Consider the following 18106-nt stretch of genomic DNA (forward strand, 5'->3'; position numbering starts at 1 on the left):
GAGTTATTTTGTTTCTGTGCAGAGTAAATACTGGCTGCTTTAATTTGACACTGCAATTTATATTTCAGTTTAAACACACCTCTAAATCTAAGGGGCATACTGTACACACGGGGTGACTTAGCCCATTTTCTAAGTGATCTGACTAGATTGCTTATAAATTAAGCTCGGATCGTTCCATGTGTATGCCCCCAAGCGATGACGATGCGTGGTCCTAGCTTCACACATGGCTACATGTGTATGGGCGATCTAGCCCTCTGTGCTGAGCAATCTGATTAGACTAGATCATGTCTGCACATGTGTACATCTGCCCCACCTGCACTGCAACATTGTATTGCTCATTAGAGAAAGATTTTGCTTTTGCGATCCATGTTGAATCAGTCCCATCGTTCCATGCCAACAACACAAGAACAAGTATGGCCAATGGGGCCCCCTTCCTCCACTCCAACCCAACTTCCCAATATGCTGCAAAGCAGTGGGTGGCAGATGTGGGTCCATTACTTTTCAGGGGCCCCAATGCAATGCACCTGCTGCACCAATGCTAGTTCCGCCTAACTTGCACTCCCCTTTGTACAGGCCCAATATTCTTGTTCAGCCACTAGAGCATTTCTCTGGGGTAGTCTGGCACAATGGTTCTTACCCATTTGTAGGTGTGTGTACAACTATCAGCATTCCTCTTATTCAGAGTGATTTATTTCATAATGGAACAATTTAGTTGCTAGCCCTTTATTAAATAGAAGCATTTAGTATTCCTGATCATTGCCATTTTAATGCTCGCATAGAATGACATTATGCACATCCATAAAGCATATATAATAATAGTTATTAGTTCATTACATGCCCCAAATTGATTTATGTTCTTGGCGACGGTTCCTCAATTAGAGTAAATCGCAATGTTCAAACGTCGACAAGTTCAGATGGATTGCCCATAAAAGAGGACATCTCCCCTGGCTCCCTGCAACCTGCACACACCCAAATATTTTGGAAAGGGTTCTAAGAGATAATGCTTGCTCTTTGAAATGTCTCTTTGTACAGTTCAGCCTATAGGCTTTTCCGTCTGTAACCTTCAGCAGGTATAATGAGGTCAAATGTGTAACTTGTTACTGACTGAGAATATACTGCTTCATAGGTGATATACTGCACTGTTTGCTCATTGCCAGTTGTCTCTTGTCTTTGGGGGTTATTTAGACCTGATCGGCTGGATACACTCCTGTGGGGGGGGATAAACCCAAAAATCATGAGTCTCAAGCCAGGGAGAGTAGACAAGTAATGTATGAGCAGCATGCACCTGTAGTGGCTGCCTCACTTAACTGTAGTTATATACAGTATTGTCTTAGGAATTGGAGGCGAGCGTGTATCTGTGTGTGTGTGTGGGGGGGGGGGGGGGTGGCTAAAGGCTCCAAATCTCTCCAGACCACTGGAGACCTTCCTTGCATAGCGTTTGGCTGAAACATGTACGGGTGCTGACACACGTGCAGGGGACCTTATGCATGTATACTGTACAGCATCCCCAAATTTGACTATGAGGCCTGGTTTCTAAGTAGCTAATTCAGAGGAAGGTGCTAAGGCACAGCAGCTGTGTCTTTATTTGCGGCAGCTGTGTAAAATGATGCAAAAGTCCTAGGAGGCGCCTTAAGGAGGCAATGTTTATGCAGTTGAGCAATGGATCATCACTGTCGGATTACTCAGGATGCCTAGCAGAATCACGCTGCTGGGGCTAGTCATGCTGCCTCCCAGGATGCAGCATGCCTAGATAATACAAGTCAGTACGTCCCCTTTGAGGAACATTCCCTTTGCCTCCACCAAATGCCAGCAGTATCTCAATCTGGCTGCAGCGACGTTGCAGGAACAAATCTGCGTATTCACAGTGCAGCTCCTGTATATATAAATGAAAATGGAGATTTAATCAAATATAAAAACTATGGGCTAAATATTTTTAAAACTTTTTGAGAACTTTATAAGTTCTGTGTGTGGTGAAGATATATTTTGTTCCAATCCTGTGTTTAAAGCATGGCACACAGGGATCTTCTGACCCGTGGTGGTTACTGGTCCAGACACTGGGGTCATCGCAACACCCAACAAATTCATCACCTTCTGGGTGACTGAGACATGCATTGACCACATGTTCCGTTACTCCTTACTGTACCAGGCCTAATGCTGCCCATACACTTGTGAGATATTGTATACAATCCTTCGATTTCGACCTCATCTGGCTGAGAAATCGAATGATTGTATGCACAAAATGTGTACTATTCGACGCGATGCACGGCCACGCCGTTTGAATGTCGCGTCTCACGTTCTTATGTGCTGCACATAATATTTCTTGAATTGTATGTGCGGCAATGTGTGATTCTTGAAGAGTTTCTGGCCCCTCCTCTTTTTTATCGAACAGTGCATTCGATAAATCGCATGATCGAATGTAAAATCAAATGCACTAAAATGCTTTTTTCATGCGATTTATCGAATGCTGAGCTTCAAGGGAAATATAACCCGAGATCGCATCGAATGCAATCGCACAAGCGTATGGGCAGCATTACATTACCTTAGTGTCAGTCTTTAAAAGTACAAAAAGCACAAAACCATCGCATTGAGTTGTGTTGTTCTTGATAAAACATACAACCCATTGTGTATAACTTCTCCTCCGGCAAATGCAGCACATTAGCACAGCATGCAGAATGTTTTGTTAATCATCCTAAGAACATTTATCATCAAATCAGATGAACACAATTGAAATTGACAATAAAATGACAGCATGAGATTGTTCCCCTTCTCCGGCTCATCATGCTGAACATTCCTTCATCATTTAAATGTCGAACATTTGGACATGAAAGAAGCAAATTAAAGACATTTGTTTTATTTTTGGGTTTCTTTTTCTGTAATTTAGAAGTCTTGGATTTGGTGTTTGTATTGTTTAATATGGGTACAAGTTAATAATGTATTCTTTACAGATACTGAATATTTATAATGTCTTAACACTGTACCATCTAGAACAGGGGTGTCCAAACTATTTGCAGTTAGGGCCAGTTTTGGTGAGGTGAAAATTTGGGGGGCCGACCATTCATCCTGACATTCTTTGAATCATTAATCACATAAGAATGGTCCCCCACTCTGCCCCCATTCACTTTACTCACTTTATGTCCCCCAGCGTGCCCCCTTTCACTGTATGTCCCCTACTCTGCCCCCATTCACTTTATGTCCCCCAGCGTGCCCGCATTCACTGTATGTCCCCTACTCTGCCCCCATTCACTTTATGTCCCCCAGCCTTCCCTTTCACTGTATATTCCCTAGACTGCCCCCCCCTCTCTGTATTTCCTACAGCATGCCCCCATTCACTGTATGTCCCCCACTCTGCCCTCTTCACTGTATATTCCCCTTCCTGACCATCTTTCTCTGTATGTCTCCCAGCCTGCTCCTCCTTTACTGTATGTCCACCATTCACTGTATGCCCCCCTTCTCTGAATGTCCATCTCTGCCTCCATTCACTGTATGTCCCAAAGCATGACCCTCCTTCACTGTATGTCCCCCAATCTGCTCCCATTCACTATGTCCCACAGCCTGCCCTCCCCCCCTTCTCTGAATGTCCATCACTGCCTCCATTCACTGTATGTCCCCCAGCCTGACCCTCCTTCACTGTATGTCCCCCAATCTGGCCCATTCACTGTATGACTCCCATTCAATGTATGACTCCCATTCACTATGTCCCCTACTCACCATTCATTCTATGTCCCACAGCCTGCCCCCCTTTCTCTGAATGTCCATCACTGCCTCCATTCACTGTATGTCCCCCAGCATGACCCTCCTTCACTTTATGTCCCCCACTCTGCCTCCATTGACTGTATGTCCCCCTGCCTGTCCCCTCCTTTCTCTGTATGCTTTCCAGCCCCTTGTGTGAGCCAGAGGACAGAGAGGCAAAGCAGGAACTGCAAGGACAGGAGATGCTTGGGCTCCCGCTGCCGCCCTCCTCCACTCATGTTATGAGAGCAAGCGTCCCCTTTGCTGCACCCCCTCCCCACACACTGCTGTCACTGTGATTGCGGAGGAGGGTGATATAGAATTGCAGCTGCAGGGGTTGGATGCATACTCACCTGAAAGACACCAAACACATCTCACTCTGTCGGCCAGCACCTCCTAACTGCTGCAGACAGCAAGGTAAAGGCACGCTCGCCGGGGCCCCACCTTTAGTGCTGTGCGTCCCGCATCTGATGCTCCACCCGCTTCTGGCTGGAGGCTGTTGGCGGCTTGAAATGACAGCACGGGCCGCAATTGGCCCCCGGGGCTGACTAGAAGAACAAGGTTTCTTTTCCATCATGTCCCTGAAAGAATGGAAAAATCTATAGAATTTCTACATGATTTACGACCTATCATCCATTCACTGCTACCATTTCATGTTACTCCTCTGGGGCAGACACTGCCCAGTCTCAATGTAGAGGTGACCTTTTACACCACTGCAAAAATCCAGGTTTTTCCCTCATGGACCTGGGTCAGCAGCGGTGTAAAAGGGGTTAACCCGTTTCCATTTATACAGGACTTATACCCAGGTCCTGACCAGGGTAGAACACGGGCAGGACCTGGGAAGTGGGCAGTGTAAACGTGTATACCGAGTCATCCGACCCAGCTCCCGTTTACAGCAATGGAGATGCCCATCCTCCGAACTACAGCATCCTGCAGTCAATATGAAGGTTGGACGGGGGGGTTGGAGGGGGCGCACACAGCCTCTGCTGCTGTACTGTGCAGACAGAAGCAGAGACAGGGAGGAGGTGAATGGATGCCTGTGTGTGGCATCCATTCCCCTCATGGCGGGGGGAGCTTACGTGGCATGGAGGTTAGGGACAGCCCAGCAGCTTACCTTGGTGCTGGGCTTGCCCCCAGCACAATGTTCGGCAGTCCCAGTGCTTGCAGATGATGTCATCTCCAAGCACCCACCAATTTACACTGTGAGTCAGCACCGCAGTGTAAACGGTAAAAATCCCAGATCCAACCCAGATTGGGACTGGGTTCCAAATACCGGGTCAGATCCGGGATTTTGGTGTAAAAGGGGTATAACTGTGGCATTATGAATCTGTGGTAAATGCCTAGGTATTTGGAATGCTAAGAATCAGCATTACAAAGTATGCAGTTGCGGGATGGGCCAAAGGTGCCCACGGCTCTGTGTTTGCTGCCACAATCAGATCTTTCAGCTAAACCGATGCGGCGGCAGCTTATACAGCTGAGCTGGTAGGAGCACTGGAGAAGAAATGCTGGTGAGTCGGCATGCACTCTCCCAGTTTAAAATATGGCGCTGGGGGGTGCCAATGCTCTTGCTTGCCATGTGCAAAATGTTTAATTATGTATTGCTATGGGACAGTGGTGTATGGTGTTGCTGGCCACTGCTGTTCTATGTGCTACTTGGTGATGGGTTCTGTGCTTGGCAAGGGGTGCTGTTTCAGAAACTAAACTAATGTAGCAACAGTGTTAGGGGTCACAGCCCAAATATTACCTAGGGCATCAAACTGGTAAGAACTTGCTCTGCCTAGCAACAGGAGAAGGAACGGAACAGTCCCAATCATCAGGACATATACTAGAACATTGTAAGTCAATGCATATTAAATGTTCCTGCTCAGAAAATTGGCATTCAGGTGTCGACAGCATAAGGTCAACATTGATGATGTTGTTTAAATGTCAATATCGATCCTTTTACAATGACATAATGTCAATATTTCCATTAGTCTTTACCATAAGGGTTAGATTTACCACTAGGATAACATTAGCAACAATGTCGACAATATTAGTGTTGTTGACACGATCATAACATCAAGGTTCACTGTATCTATTCACTATATCCTTAATGGTACACAATACACAGTGAAAGAAACTCGTCGATTGGTCATCAAGAGAGAGTGAGGACCTCTAAATCCAGAGCAAAGCTCGGAACATGTAGGATGGTTGTGTCAGAGGTCGCCGCGTGTCGCATGCTGTATACTCCATACAAAAACTTCTACTAATTTATTATACGCTGTCGTTCTCTTACAGACTGGACGGTTTTTTGGGGAAGTCGAAGGTGCCGTGATGAATAAATTGCTTACAATGGGTTCATTTAAAAGGTAAGATTGCTCTTTCCCTATACTAAATGTTAACAAGTCTGCACACAGTCTGTCATACAGATAATGCAGATTAATCAGAAGTACCCTGCTGTAGCTTAATAAATGCTTGGATTGACTTGGTGAAAGATTGAATAAGACTATTGGAAATCAATCACTTTTCTAGAGCGTTAAACAGGAAACAATGCACTTTACAGATCATACATATTGGGTACAAAGCACTAATCCTGGGGTCTGCCGAGTGTAATGGGGCTTACACGCACATACCTCCCAACTGTCCCACATACCGCCGGAAAGTCCTGGTTTTTGGGGACATCCTTGCATCTGTCCCGGGACCGTCAGTGTCCTGTGGCGGGGGCGCAATTGGGCGACCCCCTGTAATCTGGAGAATAGATGCTGTGTGCATGCAGCATCTAATTCCCGCAGCAAAGAGGCTGGGGGGTGGCCAGCAGCTTACGGAGCCATTGGTCAGGCCCCCTATTTTCGGGCACGCGCCCAGCTGTCCCTCCGTGCTGGGAGGAAAAGTGAAAAGCTGGGAGGTATGTATGATTACAGGGCATTTTCGAAATTGATCTGACTAGATCGCTTAGAAAATGCCCCTATATTGCTCCGTGTGTATGGGGAATAGCGATAACAATGCGTGGCCCGCGCATCGCTATCACCTGGCAATTAGGATCCAGCATGCTGGTTAAATCTAGTAATATCACTGCTCAGGGCCAGTGTTCTCATCATAAAACACTGGCCCTGACAGATCGCAGAGCACGCACCACTGTGCAGCGTTGTGTGCTGAGCAGGGGTTAAAGGGAGGGAGAATGGGGTGGAACTGAGTTCCACCACCTCTAATGGTGAGGCAGAACACTTTTACCTCCACATTGGCCCTGCACAGTAATTCTCACAGAATAGCAGTCTAGTTTGCAGGGGGATGCCAAAAGGGTGTGGTACAGGGGTCCGACAGTCGAGATCCCGACAGTCATTAGCCCGACGTCGGGATCCCGACTGGCCAGACCCAGACTGCATAGTGAGTGCAACTAAACCACGCTGCGGGCACGGTGGCACCTATTCTATTCTCCCTCCATGGGGGTCGTGGACCCCCACGAGGGAAAATAGCCGACGCCCGTCAGGAACCCGGCTGTCTGTGTTTTGACAGTCGGGTTCCCGACGTCGGGCAAATGCAAATTCCCGACTGTCGGCACCGCGTCCGGCACCCATGCCAAAAACCCTATCACTGGCCCTGTCTTTGCCTAATGGGGGGGAGGGGGCAGTGTAATTAGGTGGTATAGAGAAATGAGTTCCCCCATCTCTTCATTACCACTTTATGCCCTGGTGCTGAGCAATCTTGCTGCGCAATCTAGCATCGCTCAGTACTGTAAGCATAACAGTAGGCATTAGATAAACAGTTATGCAATAGATAGATAGTTACGATAGATAGATAGATAGATAGATAGATAGATAGATAGATAGATAGATAGATAGATAGATAGATAGATAGATAGATAGACAGACAGACTACTTTTCCATCTTTTTTTACTTTTTATTAATCCATTAACATTTTTTATTTATTATCATTTCTATATTTCAGTAAACATATCGTCACCGGTTAAAAATGTGTTGAAACGTATAAGATTTAGATTTCTGCAGTAACTCCAGAGTTTAAAAGTTACGGCACATCAAATGCAGGAAAATACTTTGTAGTTAGGTAATTACTCAAATTTCCTATTCCCTTGTCACATGGTATTTAACGTTTAACACAATGTACAGTGTAAACATTACTTAGTACAGTTGCTGCAAATCCAGCGAGGGGCCATCTCCGCAGAGCTGATGTAAGGACTGAAATATTTTGCTGAAGGATACTATGTAGTTTGTCAGGTCAATATTCTTTTAAAATCTAATCTATCAGTCAATCAATCCGGTATTTCAAAGCAGAAACAGAGACATCGGCTAAACAGGACTCTAGGCTGAACATGTTGCTCATGCCCCACTGTATAATAATAAGCAGGCCTTTTAAGATGAAACACATAAGTGCTGCTGTGATAATGTAGGGCTTATTTACAAAGGACAACGTTATTTAATTTATGTAGGTTTATTAATGGATTATAGTTTCACATCCATGTGTTATATAACTTCTTGACGTTGAGAACAAGATAGGGGGGTTATTCTAGTTCACTCGCAAAGGCAAATTCCTTCTCAAATAGACAAAACCATGTGCACTGCAGGGGGGGGGGGGCAGATGTAACTTGTGCAGAGAGAATTAGATTTGGGTGAGTTATTTTGTTTCTGTGCAGGGAAAATACTGACTGCTTTATTTTTACACTGCAATATAGATCTCAATTTGAAGTAAAACCCCACCCAAATCTAATTCTCTCTGCACATGTTGCATCTGCCCCCCCCCCCTGCAGTGCACATGGTTTTGTCCATTCGAGAAGTAATTTGCCTTTGCGAGTGAACCAGAATAAACCCCTGAGTTATAAAATATATAACATCATATTATTAGCATTTTGCTTTTTATTATTATTATTATTATTAATAATAATAATGTATTTAATCATATATTCCATTGCTCTTTACTAATCATTAACAATATATTCCATTGGGCTTTGCTAGAAAATACTCTAATGGAAGGGTCTATTCTGACATTGCAGTACCTATATATTTCTCAGCCAGGTCCTAGCCAATGTAGATAGATACCACTGTGATAGGCAATGTGAAAATATTGGGGTTCTCAGATTTGTATCAAAAGATTTCTGTCCAGGATCCAGTTCACCTTAATGTTAAAAAATAGTTCTCTCATATCTTAAATGCTTGGGCTCGGAAATACGGTATTTTGGATTTTCCAGTATTTTGGAATTTTGCATATGATTCAATCTTGGCCGATATTCGGAAATATCAGCCACCACATATTCATTCCCAGCACTTTCAGCTTTACTTGCAGCTCTTTAAAAAGCTGAATTTTTGAAAGTGCTGTCCTCTCAATCAGTAATATTATCGACCAGCATTCCAGTCCTGTCCTCCTCTGAATCAGCAAGATCATCCTTCGTTCTACCAGTGCTGTCCTCCTATCAATCAGCAATATCATCCACCGGCCTATCAGTGCAGTCCACCACTGAATCGGCAAAATCATCAACTGGCCAACCAGTGATGTCCTGTCCTCTTCTGAATCAGCAAGCTCATCCACCATCCTACCACCGTCCTTTCAATCAACATGATCATCCACTGGCCTCTCAATCAGCAATATCATCCACTGGCCAACCAGTGCTACCCTCTTTTGAATCAGCAAGATCAATCACCAGCTTATCACTGCTGTCCTCTCAATCAGCAAGAGTGTCCACTGTTCTACCAGAACTGTCCTCCTATCAATCAGCAAGATCATACACCGGCCTATCGGTGCTATCCTCCTCTTAAGAAGTGTATCTGGAGGTTACCAAAGAAAAATCAGTAGCTATATAACCAAGAGGTCTAGGATGTGTTTTGTTAACCTTTCTGATGCAAAAACTAGCTATGCCTCCTGTCACTAACACAGTAGAATGTTCCCGTACATCGCGTTTCAGTGTTATGCTATAATGTGGAATTGACCTGGGGGCAACCGAGTACCAGTAAGCACAAAAAGCTTTTTGGGAAAGGTGGAGTCTTCATAGAGTGACTACAAGGAAATTCTGAATGAATGGAATATGATGGTTTTACACCCAAAGCAGTTGGAGATGACAAACCACCCTATCATGACCTACTTTATATACTGGAATCATATACTATTAACATTGGAATTATCGTAATGGAATTGCAAATGACTATGCTCTCAATGGTTTATATTGATAGACAAGATGAGACATAAAACAGGTCTAGCAGTGATTGTTATTATGGGATCAAAGTAATAATGCTACAGTAGGAAAACACTTGAGTACACGCTGTAGTGGATGTGATGAATGTACTGTGTATATGAGAATGAGGGGGTAAAGGGTTAGATATGGTAAATATGATGACAATGTGATTTATAAGGTATATATGAGGAGGTTCTGTGATGAATTGTGTTATTGGAATTGTTGTATTAAGGCTGTGATTATGTGTGTGTCTGCATGTCTGGGTTGTTCTGTAATTAGTATATGTTTATATGCAGGAATGGAAGTGTTGTTGTATATATACAGGAACAGAGACATTGGGCCTAATTCAGACCTGGTTGCACGGCTGCAAATTTACAGAGCGGGTGATTACTGATATACTGCACATGAATACGGCCCGTAGAACCCAAGCGCGAGGCTGTCCTGCGATAAAATCCTACTATTTTTTTTTTTATCGCTGCCCGTTTTCTGGGAGAGTAAAGAAAGACGCAGGCGTGAACAGGTGTTTGAGGGGAAGGCACGGCCCCGATCTGACTGCTTCTATTGCAGCTGCCAAGTAAGTCCTGGGCAATGCACAGACTGCATACAGTGGGAAAATCATTCGATGATGAGCAGCCTGTGAATGGAATTGTAGCGATATTCTAAGTAAATCGAAGGCTTGCACAGGACAGGATTTTACTCTGGTGCGGCAGCGTATAAGTGATCCCAGAGCTCCAAAAATTAGCAGCCAGATCGGAATTAGACCCACTGTTTATATGCAGAAAAGATCTAATTGTAAGATATACTGGGACAGGCACACCCGATTGTGAGATATACTGGGACAGGCACACCCGATTGTGAGATATACTGGGACAGGCACATCTGATCGTGAGATGTACTGGGACAGGCACACCTGATTGTGAGATATACTGGGACTGGCACACTCAATTGTGAGGTATACTGGGACAGGCACACCTGATTGTGAGATATACTGGGACAGGCACATCTGATCGTGAGGTATACTGGGACAGGCACACCCGATTGTGAGATATACTGGGACAGGCACACCTGATTGTGAGATATACTGTGACAGGCACACCTGATTGTGAGATATACTGGGACAGGCACATCTGATCGTGAGGTATACTGGGACAGGCACACCCGATTGTGAGATATACTGGGACAGGCACATCTGATCATGAGATATACTGGGACAGGCACACCCGATTGTGAGATATACTGGGACAGGCACACCCGATTGTGAGGTATACTGGGACAGGCACATCTGATTGTGAGATATACTGGGACTGGCACACTCGATTGTGAGATATACTGGGACAGGCACACCCGATTGTGAGATATACTGGGACAGGCACACCTGGTTGTGAGATATACTGGGACAGGCACACCTGGTTGTGAGATATACTGGGACAGGCACACCCGATTGTGAGGTATACTGGACAGGCACACCTGATTGTGAGATATACTGGGACAGGCACATCTGATCGTGAGATATACTGGGACAGGCACACCCGATTGTGAGGTATACTGGGACAGGCACACCCGATTGTGAGATATACTGGGACAGGCACATCTGATTGTGAGATATACTGGGACTGGCACACTCGATTGTGAGATATACTGGGACAGGCACACCCGATTGTGAGATATACTGGGACAGGCACACCCGATTGTGAGGTATACTGGACAGGCACACCTGATTGTGAGATATACTGGGACAGGCACACCTGATTGTGAGATATACTGGGACAGGCACACCTGGTTGTAAGATATACTGGGACAGGCACACCTGATTGTGAGATATACTGTAACAGGCACACCCGATTGTGAGATATACTGGGACAGGCACATCTGATCGTGAGGTATACTGGGACAGGCACACCCGATTGTGAGATATACTGGGACAGGCACATCTGATCATGAGATATATTGGGACAGGCACATCTGATCATGAGATATATTGGGACAGGCACATCTGATTGTGAGATATACTGGGACTGGCACACTCGATTGTGAGATATACTGGGACAGGCACACACGATTGTGAGGTATACTGGGACAGGCACACCTGAATGTGAGATATACTGGGACAGGCACACCTGATTGTGAGATATACTGGGACAGGCACACCCGATTGTGAGGTATACTGGGACAGGCACACCCGATTGTGAGATATACTGGGACAGGCACACCCGATTGTGAGATATACTGGGACAGGCACACCCGCTTGTGAGGTATACTGGACAGGCACATCTGATTGTGAGATATAATGGGACAGGCACACCTGATTGTGAGATATACTGGGACAGGCACACCCGATTGTGAGATATACTGGGACAGGCACACCCGCTTGTGAGGTATACTGGACAGGCACATCTGATTGTGAGATATACTGGGACAGGCACACCTGATTGTGAGATATACTGGGACAGGCACACCCGATTGTGAGATATACTGGGACAGGCACACCTGATTGTGAGATATACTGTGACAGGCACACCCGATTGTGAGATATACTGGGACAGGCACATCTGATCGTGAGATGTACTGGGACAGGCACACCCGATTGTGAGATATACTGGGACAGGCACATCTGATCATGAGATATACTGGGACAGGCACACCCGATTGTGAGATATACTGGGACAGGCACATCTGATTGTGAGATATACTGGGACTGGCACACTCGATTGTGAGATATACTGGGACACACACCCCTGATTGTGAGGTATACTGGACAGGCACACCTGATTGTGAGATATACTGGGACAGGCACACCTGATTGTGAGATATACTGGGACAGGCACACCCGATTGTGAGATATACTGGGACAGGCACACCCAATTGTGAGATATACTGGGACAGGCACATCTGATTGTGAGATATACTGGGACAGGCACACCTGGTTGTGAGATATACTGGGACAGGCACACCTGGTTGTGAGATATACTGGGACAGGCACACCTGATTGTGAGATATACTGGGACAGGCACACCGGATTGTGAGAGATCCTGGGACAGGCACACCTGATTGTGAGATATACTGGGACAGGCACACCTGATTGTGAGATATACGGTATCCAATATCTAGGTCTATTATGTAGAGTCATCGTGTTTAGATAAGGCATCGCCAGACCAGATAACCCCCCCCCCCCCCACCACCATCCTTTACAACAGAGGTTTCCAACCTTTTTTCTCTCCTGTACCCCTTGATTAGAATTTTCATCTATGATTGCCAATTTGAAATATCCACAGTACATACGAGTTGAGCTAATGTGAGCAGTGAAGGAGTAATGTGCGGTCAGGAATCGTGTCCATCTGTGTCTGGCCACTGGCTGTGTACTGTCTTTGGGGTTCCCGCTAATGTCCGTATGAAAAATGCTGCTGCTTCCTCCAGATAAATGCTGATATCTGAGGGCCGAGCAGGTAGCTCATCTCCAAGGCAATGGCAGACTTCTTCCACCATTGGGAGACTTCTTCCCCTTCTTCGGCCATTACCAATATTACTTTCAAGTACCCCCAACTGTTCTACAGTGTACCCCTAGGGGTACACGTAACCCAGGTTGGGAACCACTGCATTGCAGGGTATATGAAAAGAATGATTTTTCCATGCATGCTTCTTCATTCACCACAACAGACCTCTACCCGGAAAACGAGTGTGACACGGTTGTTCTGTCTGCTGTCCACCTGTCTTTCTATTTTCCCCAAAAATTTACCATTTTAAGACATATTGCTGCAGTAGGCAGTAGGCAGTCAGGCAGTCAGGCTTTCAGGCCTCTAAACCTTTGAAATAAACTGTTTTAAGAACAGTGATGATAATAACATATTGTGAGTCTGTGGGCAGTAATTAAATTAAGATGTTGGATACTGTATGTCATTATGCCTCAGGCATGTTATCTGCAGGAGGAAAAAGCAGTCTGCCATTCCCAAGAGCTGAAGTGAGCAGCATTAGGTTGTGCACTGCCCCCTTTAATGGTTTTATATTTAGGTCTAAAAGACAACAGTCAATTATTATGTTTCTCTGCTATAATCAGCAGGGCGACATACAGGTAGTCATACTGCAAGCATAAAATAGTAACAAAAGCATATCAAGGTAGCTAAGGAAAAAATTATGCATAATGCATAAATACAATGAATATATTATGATAGATAGATCAGAGGCATCACTAGAATGGGTGTGGCCACATGAGCACCAGCTCAATGTGGTGGGTGTTGCCTAGTGAGGAAGGAGTATGGCTTTGTGACAACCCCCAACCTCATCACTTCAGGAGGTGTATCATCTTCCTCTATGACAGGAACCGGGTGCTATAAGAGACTATCACACTACCATACTTAGGGCCTGATTCAGACCTGTGTGCTAGGTAACATATATATATATATATATATATATATATACATACTGTACTGTAACTTTCACTGAGACAATATATATATATATATACATACTGTACTGTAACTTTCACTGAGACAATTTCAATCAGGAACTGATAAATGAACAGTTGCGGCTTTTACCTCTTTGGACAGAAGATCCTAGCCAACCTTGTCTTGGGACCTGCGCAAGGTGCCAAGTCCAGCACATGCGCACTATCAGCAGTGGGGACTGCGCATGTGTAAAACACCAGCTTCTATAGAATGTATCGGCTGCAGCCCATAGAAGCTGTGTAGGGCTGATGATAAGACAGGGAGTGGCTTCCCACCTGAAACATGCTCTCTGCTAATTGCAGCTCTAATTGCAGTCCCTGTGGATGACTGGCAGGTAGCACTTTCAATGAGAAGTCACTGCCAGTCGCAGTGTAGCCAATGTAGACAGGGACTGTAACTGGTTCTCTCCCACAGTGGTGGATCGTACTTGGTGAGGGGAGGGGGGGCTGCAGTCCATAGGTAAAGTACCCGTGATCATTCGGATTTGCAGGTAAATTTAGGAGTTATCTCAGTGCCACATGCAGCGGAGACAGACGGCTTCAGTGGGTGCTACAAAAAAAGAAAAAAGAAAAGTAATATGAGAGGTATGGCCATGCCCACTGCCCTTGTTAATAGCTTTATATCACAATTCTGTATTTCCAACTGCTGGAAGGAATGCAATATAGTTTAATCCCAATACATCGGGGCTCTAGTGTATGATTAAACGACCTGTAAAAGGCTGCATAATGTGTAGATGTCAGATAGATTTATGCCTCACCATCCAATATCCACTAGGGGGCGACCTAAATGTGACAAGCAACACGACTAGTAACCACACACAAAGTCTGCAGCAACAGGTAGGATCATAATCAGGGGAGTATTAGGAGAGGAGGAGGCCTGTGCGCCCATCTGGGCCCCCTTTCCTCTCTGCTGGCACCTAGCACATTGCAGCAATATCGAATCTGAGCACTAGAGGGCTCAGACACTAATGTACATGAGCAGATGTTTGGGGGGAAAAATGGCAGCCATTTTTCCGATAATTTCCATAATGCTGCAACCATCATCGTGCGACTACTAAAGGGTAAATATTTTAAAAAATGAGTGCAGTGTATCCAGTGTTAGCCCCTGAGCTCAGGAGCCTGTGTATGCAGCACACACTGCACCCATTATAAATATACCATTGCTCACAATAGTAATGTCTATGTTCAGCTGTTGACACTGCAGGTTTTTCCTTGTAGTTGCTGTGGGTGTAATGTCTTCTGTAATGTAGTATTCTCATAAATGTGTTTGTCTCCCACTTCTAGGATAACCTTGTATGACTATCAAGCCATGTGTAGAACAAATAAGGAAAGCAGTGACAGCGCACACAGCTTATTGGATGTAAGTATGCCTGTCCTCCATTGCAGAGGCGTAACTCTGGGAGGCAATGGAGTCATCTGCCGCCGGGCTCCTGCTCCCAAGGGGGCACCTCTCCTCCTTTGCTATTTTGAATCAGTTAATTCGAAAGACATCAATATTGCTAGACATCACACACTTTCACAACCAATGACCTGTTCCACTCGTGCAGGATCAAATAGCTCTATCAGTAAGGTGTGTGCCTCCAGTGGGACAGGTTACAGGTTCTTATTCTGGGTATGTGTGTATGGGGTTTTGTCCATTAGAGAGTGAATTTGCCTTTGCGAGTGAACCAGAACAACCCCATATATCTATACATCAGCCATGTCACATCTGGGGTACACATCATCCAGCTTGCCAATATAGCATGGCTGTACCCAATGTGTGCACTCCAATAAATAGAAGCTCCTGGTTAAGTCTACAGGCTGGCGTGTCTACCGGACTTCTTTCTGCTGGTGTCTGTTTAACAACTGCATACAGTACACACAGAATGCTCGCCCCACAGCAACTTGGTTTGACAATGGTTCTATTTGTTGGAGTTCACCTGGAAAAATCTAGTCTCTACTGAAGAGCAGCATGGAGGCCCATAAGTGTGCCCTTGGTTTGTGTACATGTCAAGCATTTTTATGGAGGAGAAATGGCCGCCATCTCTCCGCAAGACAAGGAATGCCCTTATGATGTGCCTCCACCACCTCTTTATTTTGTTGCAATAGTTTCACTCGTCTAATAACTTTATTCTCCCCCCACTGCCTCATTACCGTTCTTTATATTTTGGTTCTACGTAATAACCAACACTAGGTAGACTTGCACAAATTGAGGTGTATAATAAATGGCCTAATTCAGACTTAGGGGGGTATGCAATGTCAGGGGAAAGGCTGTCGAGCAAGCTCGACAGCCGTGCCCCTGTCCCATTCTCACTTTGCTCGACTGGAGCTCGGCGGTCGGGATTCCCAGCTGCCGAGCGGCGAGAAGGGTGCGTGGCCGCGAGTTGAGGACGGAAATAGACGAGCTCCGGCCGGGAGCTCGCCTATTTCCGGCTTTTCTCGGCAGAACGAGCCCGACAGCTTGTGATGTCGGGCTCTTTCTACGGAGAACCCCTGTTCAATGCTGTCGGGTAAGGCAGCATTGAATAGGGCCCCGCAGCCATCTCCCCCGTTGGGAGATGGCTGCGGGAGCACGACAAGGAATGAATACCCCCCTTAATCGCAGCACAAATTTGTTCTCAAAATGGACAAAACGGTGCTGCACTGCAGGTGGCACAAATGTAACCCGTGCAGAGAGAGTTAGATTTTGGTGAGTTATTTTGTTTCTGTGCAGGGTAAATACTGTCTGCTTTGTTTATTCTTGCACTGCAATTTAGATTTCGATTTCACTGCACCCTACTCAAATATAACACCCCCCTGCAGTGCCCATTTTGAGAACAAATTTGTCCAGTGATCAAGTCTGAATTAGGCCCAGTGTCGGAAGCTGATCTTTAGTCAACGGATGACTTGCACTTTAGATTTTCTCTCCAGCAGAGGGAGCCATCATGAGCAGACAGTATATTCAGGTTATCAGGCGGCTATAGTGCTTCTGTCCTTAGTTCTATATCAATTTATAAGCTACATTCTTATGCTACAGTACATTACCATGAATATTGTATCGAATTAGATATTTCCACAGTGTACAGGACAAGGGGACAAGTTATAATGAAGGTTTTTGGGGTACTCTTTACCTAGAACGGCGCCCATCGCGACCATCGAATGCACTAAAAAATGGGTGCGATGCGATGCCCGCGATGCCCGCGATTTCCCATAGGGATCAATGTTAAAAGTGAGATTGGACGCGATTTTAGTGTTCAATGCCCGCGATTTTTCCATAGAAAACAATGTTAAATGGGCCACAGAGCCCAAATAGTCACCCTAAAGTCTGAAATGGCCCCCACAATTGTTAACGCCACCCCACGATCAACGTCAACCCGAAGCGTGGCGAGCCCGCGAGGGGCGTCGGTACGCGTCCTCCGACCTTTTCATACCCCCACTATCCACGTCGGCGTGGAGTTGAGAATAGAATAGTGTGGCGAGCGTAGCGTGGAGAGCGGACGCGGATACCTTCACAGGTAAACGCCTCCCTTCGCGGGCTTCACAGGTATCCGCGTCCCCTCGCGGGGCTCGCTGCGCTCGCCACTATTCTATTCTCAACTCCACGCTGACGTGGATAGTGGGGGTATGAAAAGGTCGGAGGACGCGTACCGCCGCCCCTCGCGGGCTCGCTGCGCTCGCCACGCTTCGGGTTCACGTTGATCGTGGGGTAGCGTTAAAAATTGTGGGGGGCATTTAAGACTTCAGGGGGACTATTAGGGCTCTGTGGCCCATTTAACATTGTTTCCTATGTAAAAATCGCGGGCATTGAGGCATTTAACACTAAA

At 45.7% G+C, this 18106-nt stretch overlaps 1 protein-coding gene across 5 annotated transcripts in view; it reads left to right on the top strand.

The window, feature by feature from the left end:
* CACNA2D3 (calcium voltage-gated channel auxiliary subunit alpha2delta 3) overlaps nucleotides 1-18106 on the top strand; it is an 876035-nt gene that overhangs the window by 797007 nt on the left and 60922 nt on the right. For all 5 annotated transcript variants that reach the window (XM_083156212.1, XM_083156214.1, XM_083156213.1 and 2 more), the window contains 2 exons: nucleotides 6007-6077; nucleotides 15609-15684. In XM_083156212.1, coding sequence (XP_083012338.1) covers nucleotides 6007-6077; nucleotides 15609-15684 — 147 coding nt within the window. The remainder of the gene's footprint in view (nucleotides 1-6006; nucleotides 6078-15608; nucleotides 15685-18106) is intronic.

The sequence above is a fragment of the Crinia signifera genome, chromosome 8 (genome assembly GCF_055691185.1).
Source record: "Crinia signifera chromosome 8, ASM5569118v1, whole genome shotgun sequence".
Lineage (NCBI taxonomy): Eukaryota > Metazoa > Chordata > Amphibia > Anura > Myobatrachidae > Crinia > Crinia signifera.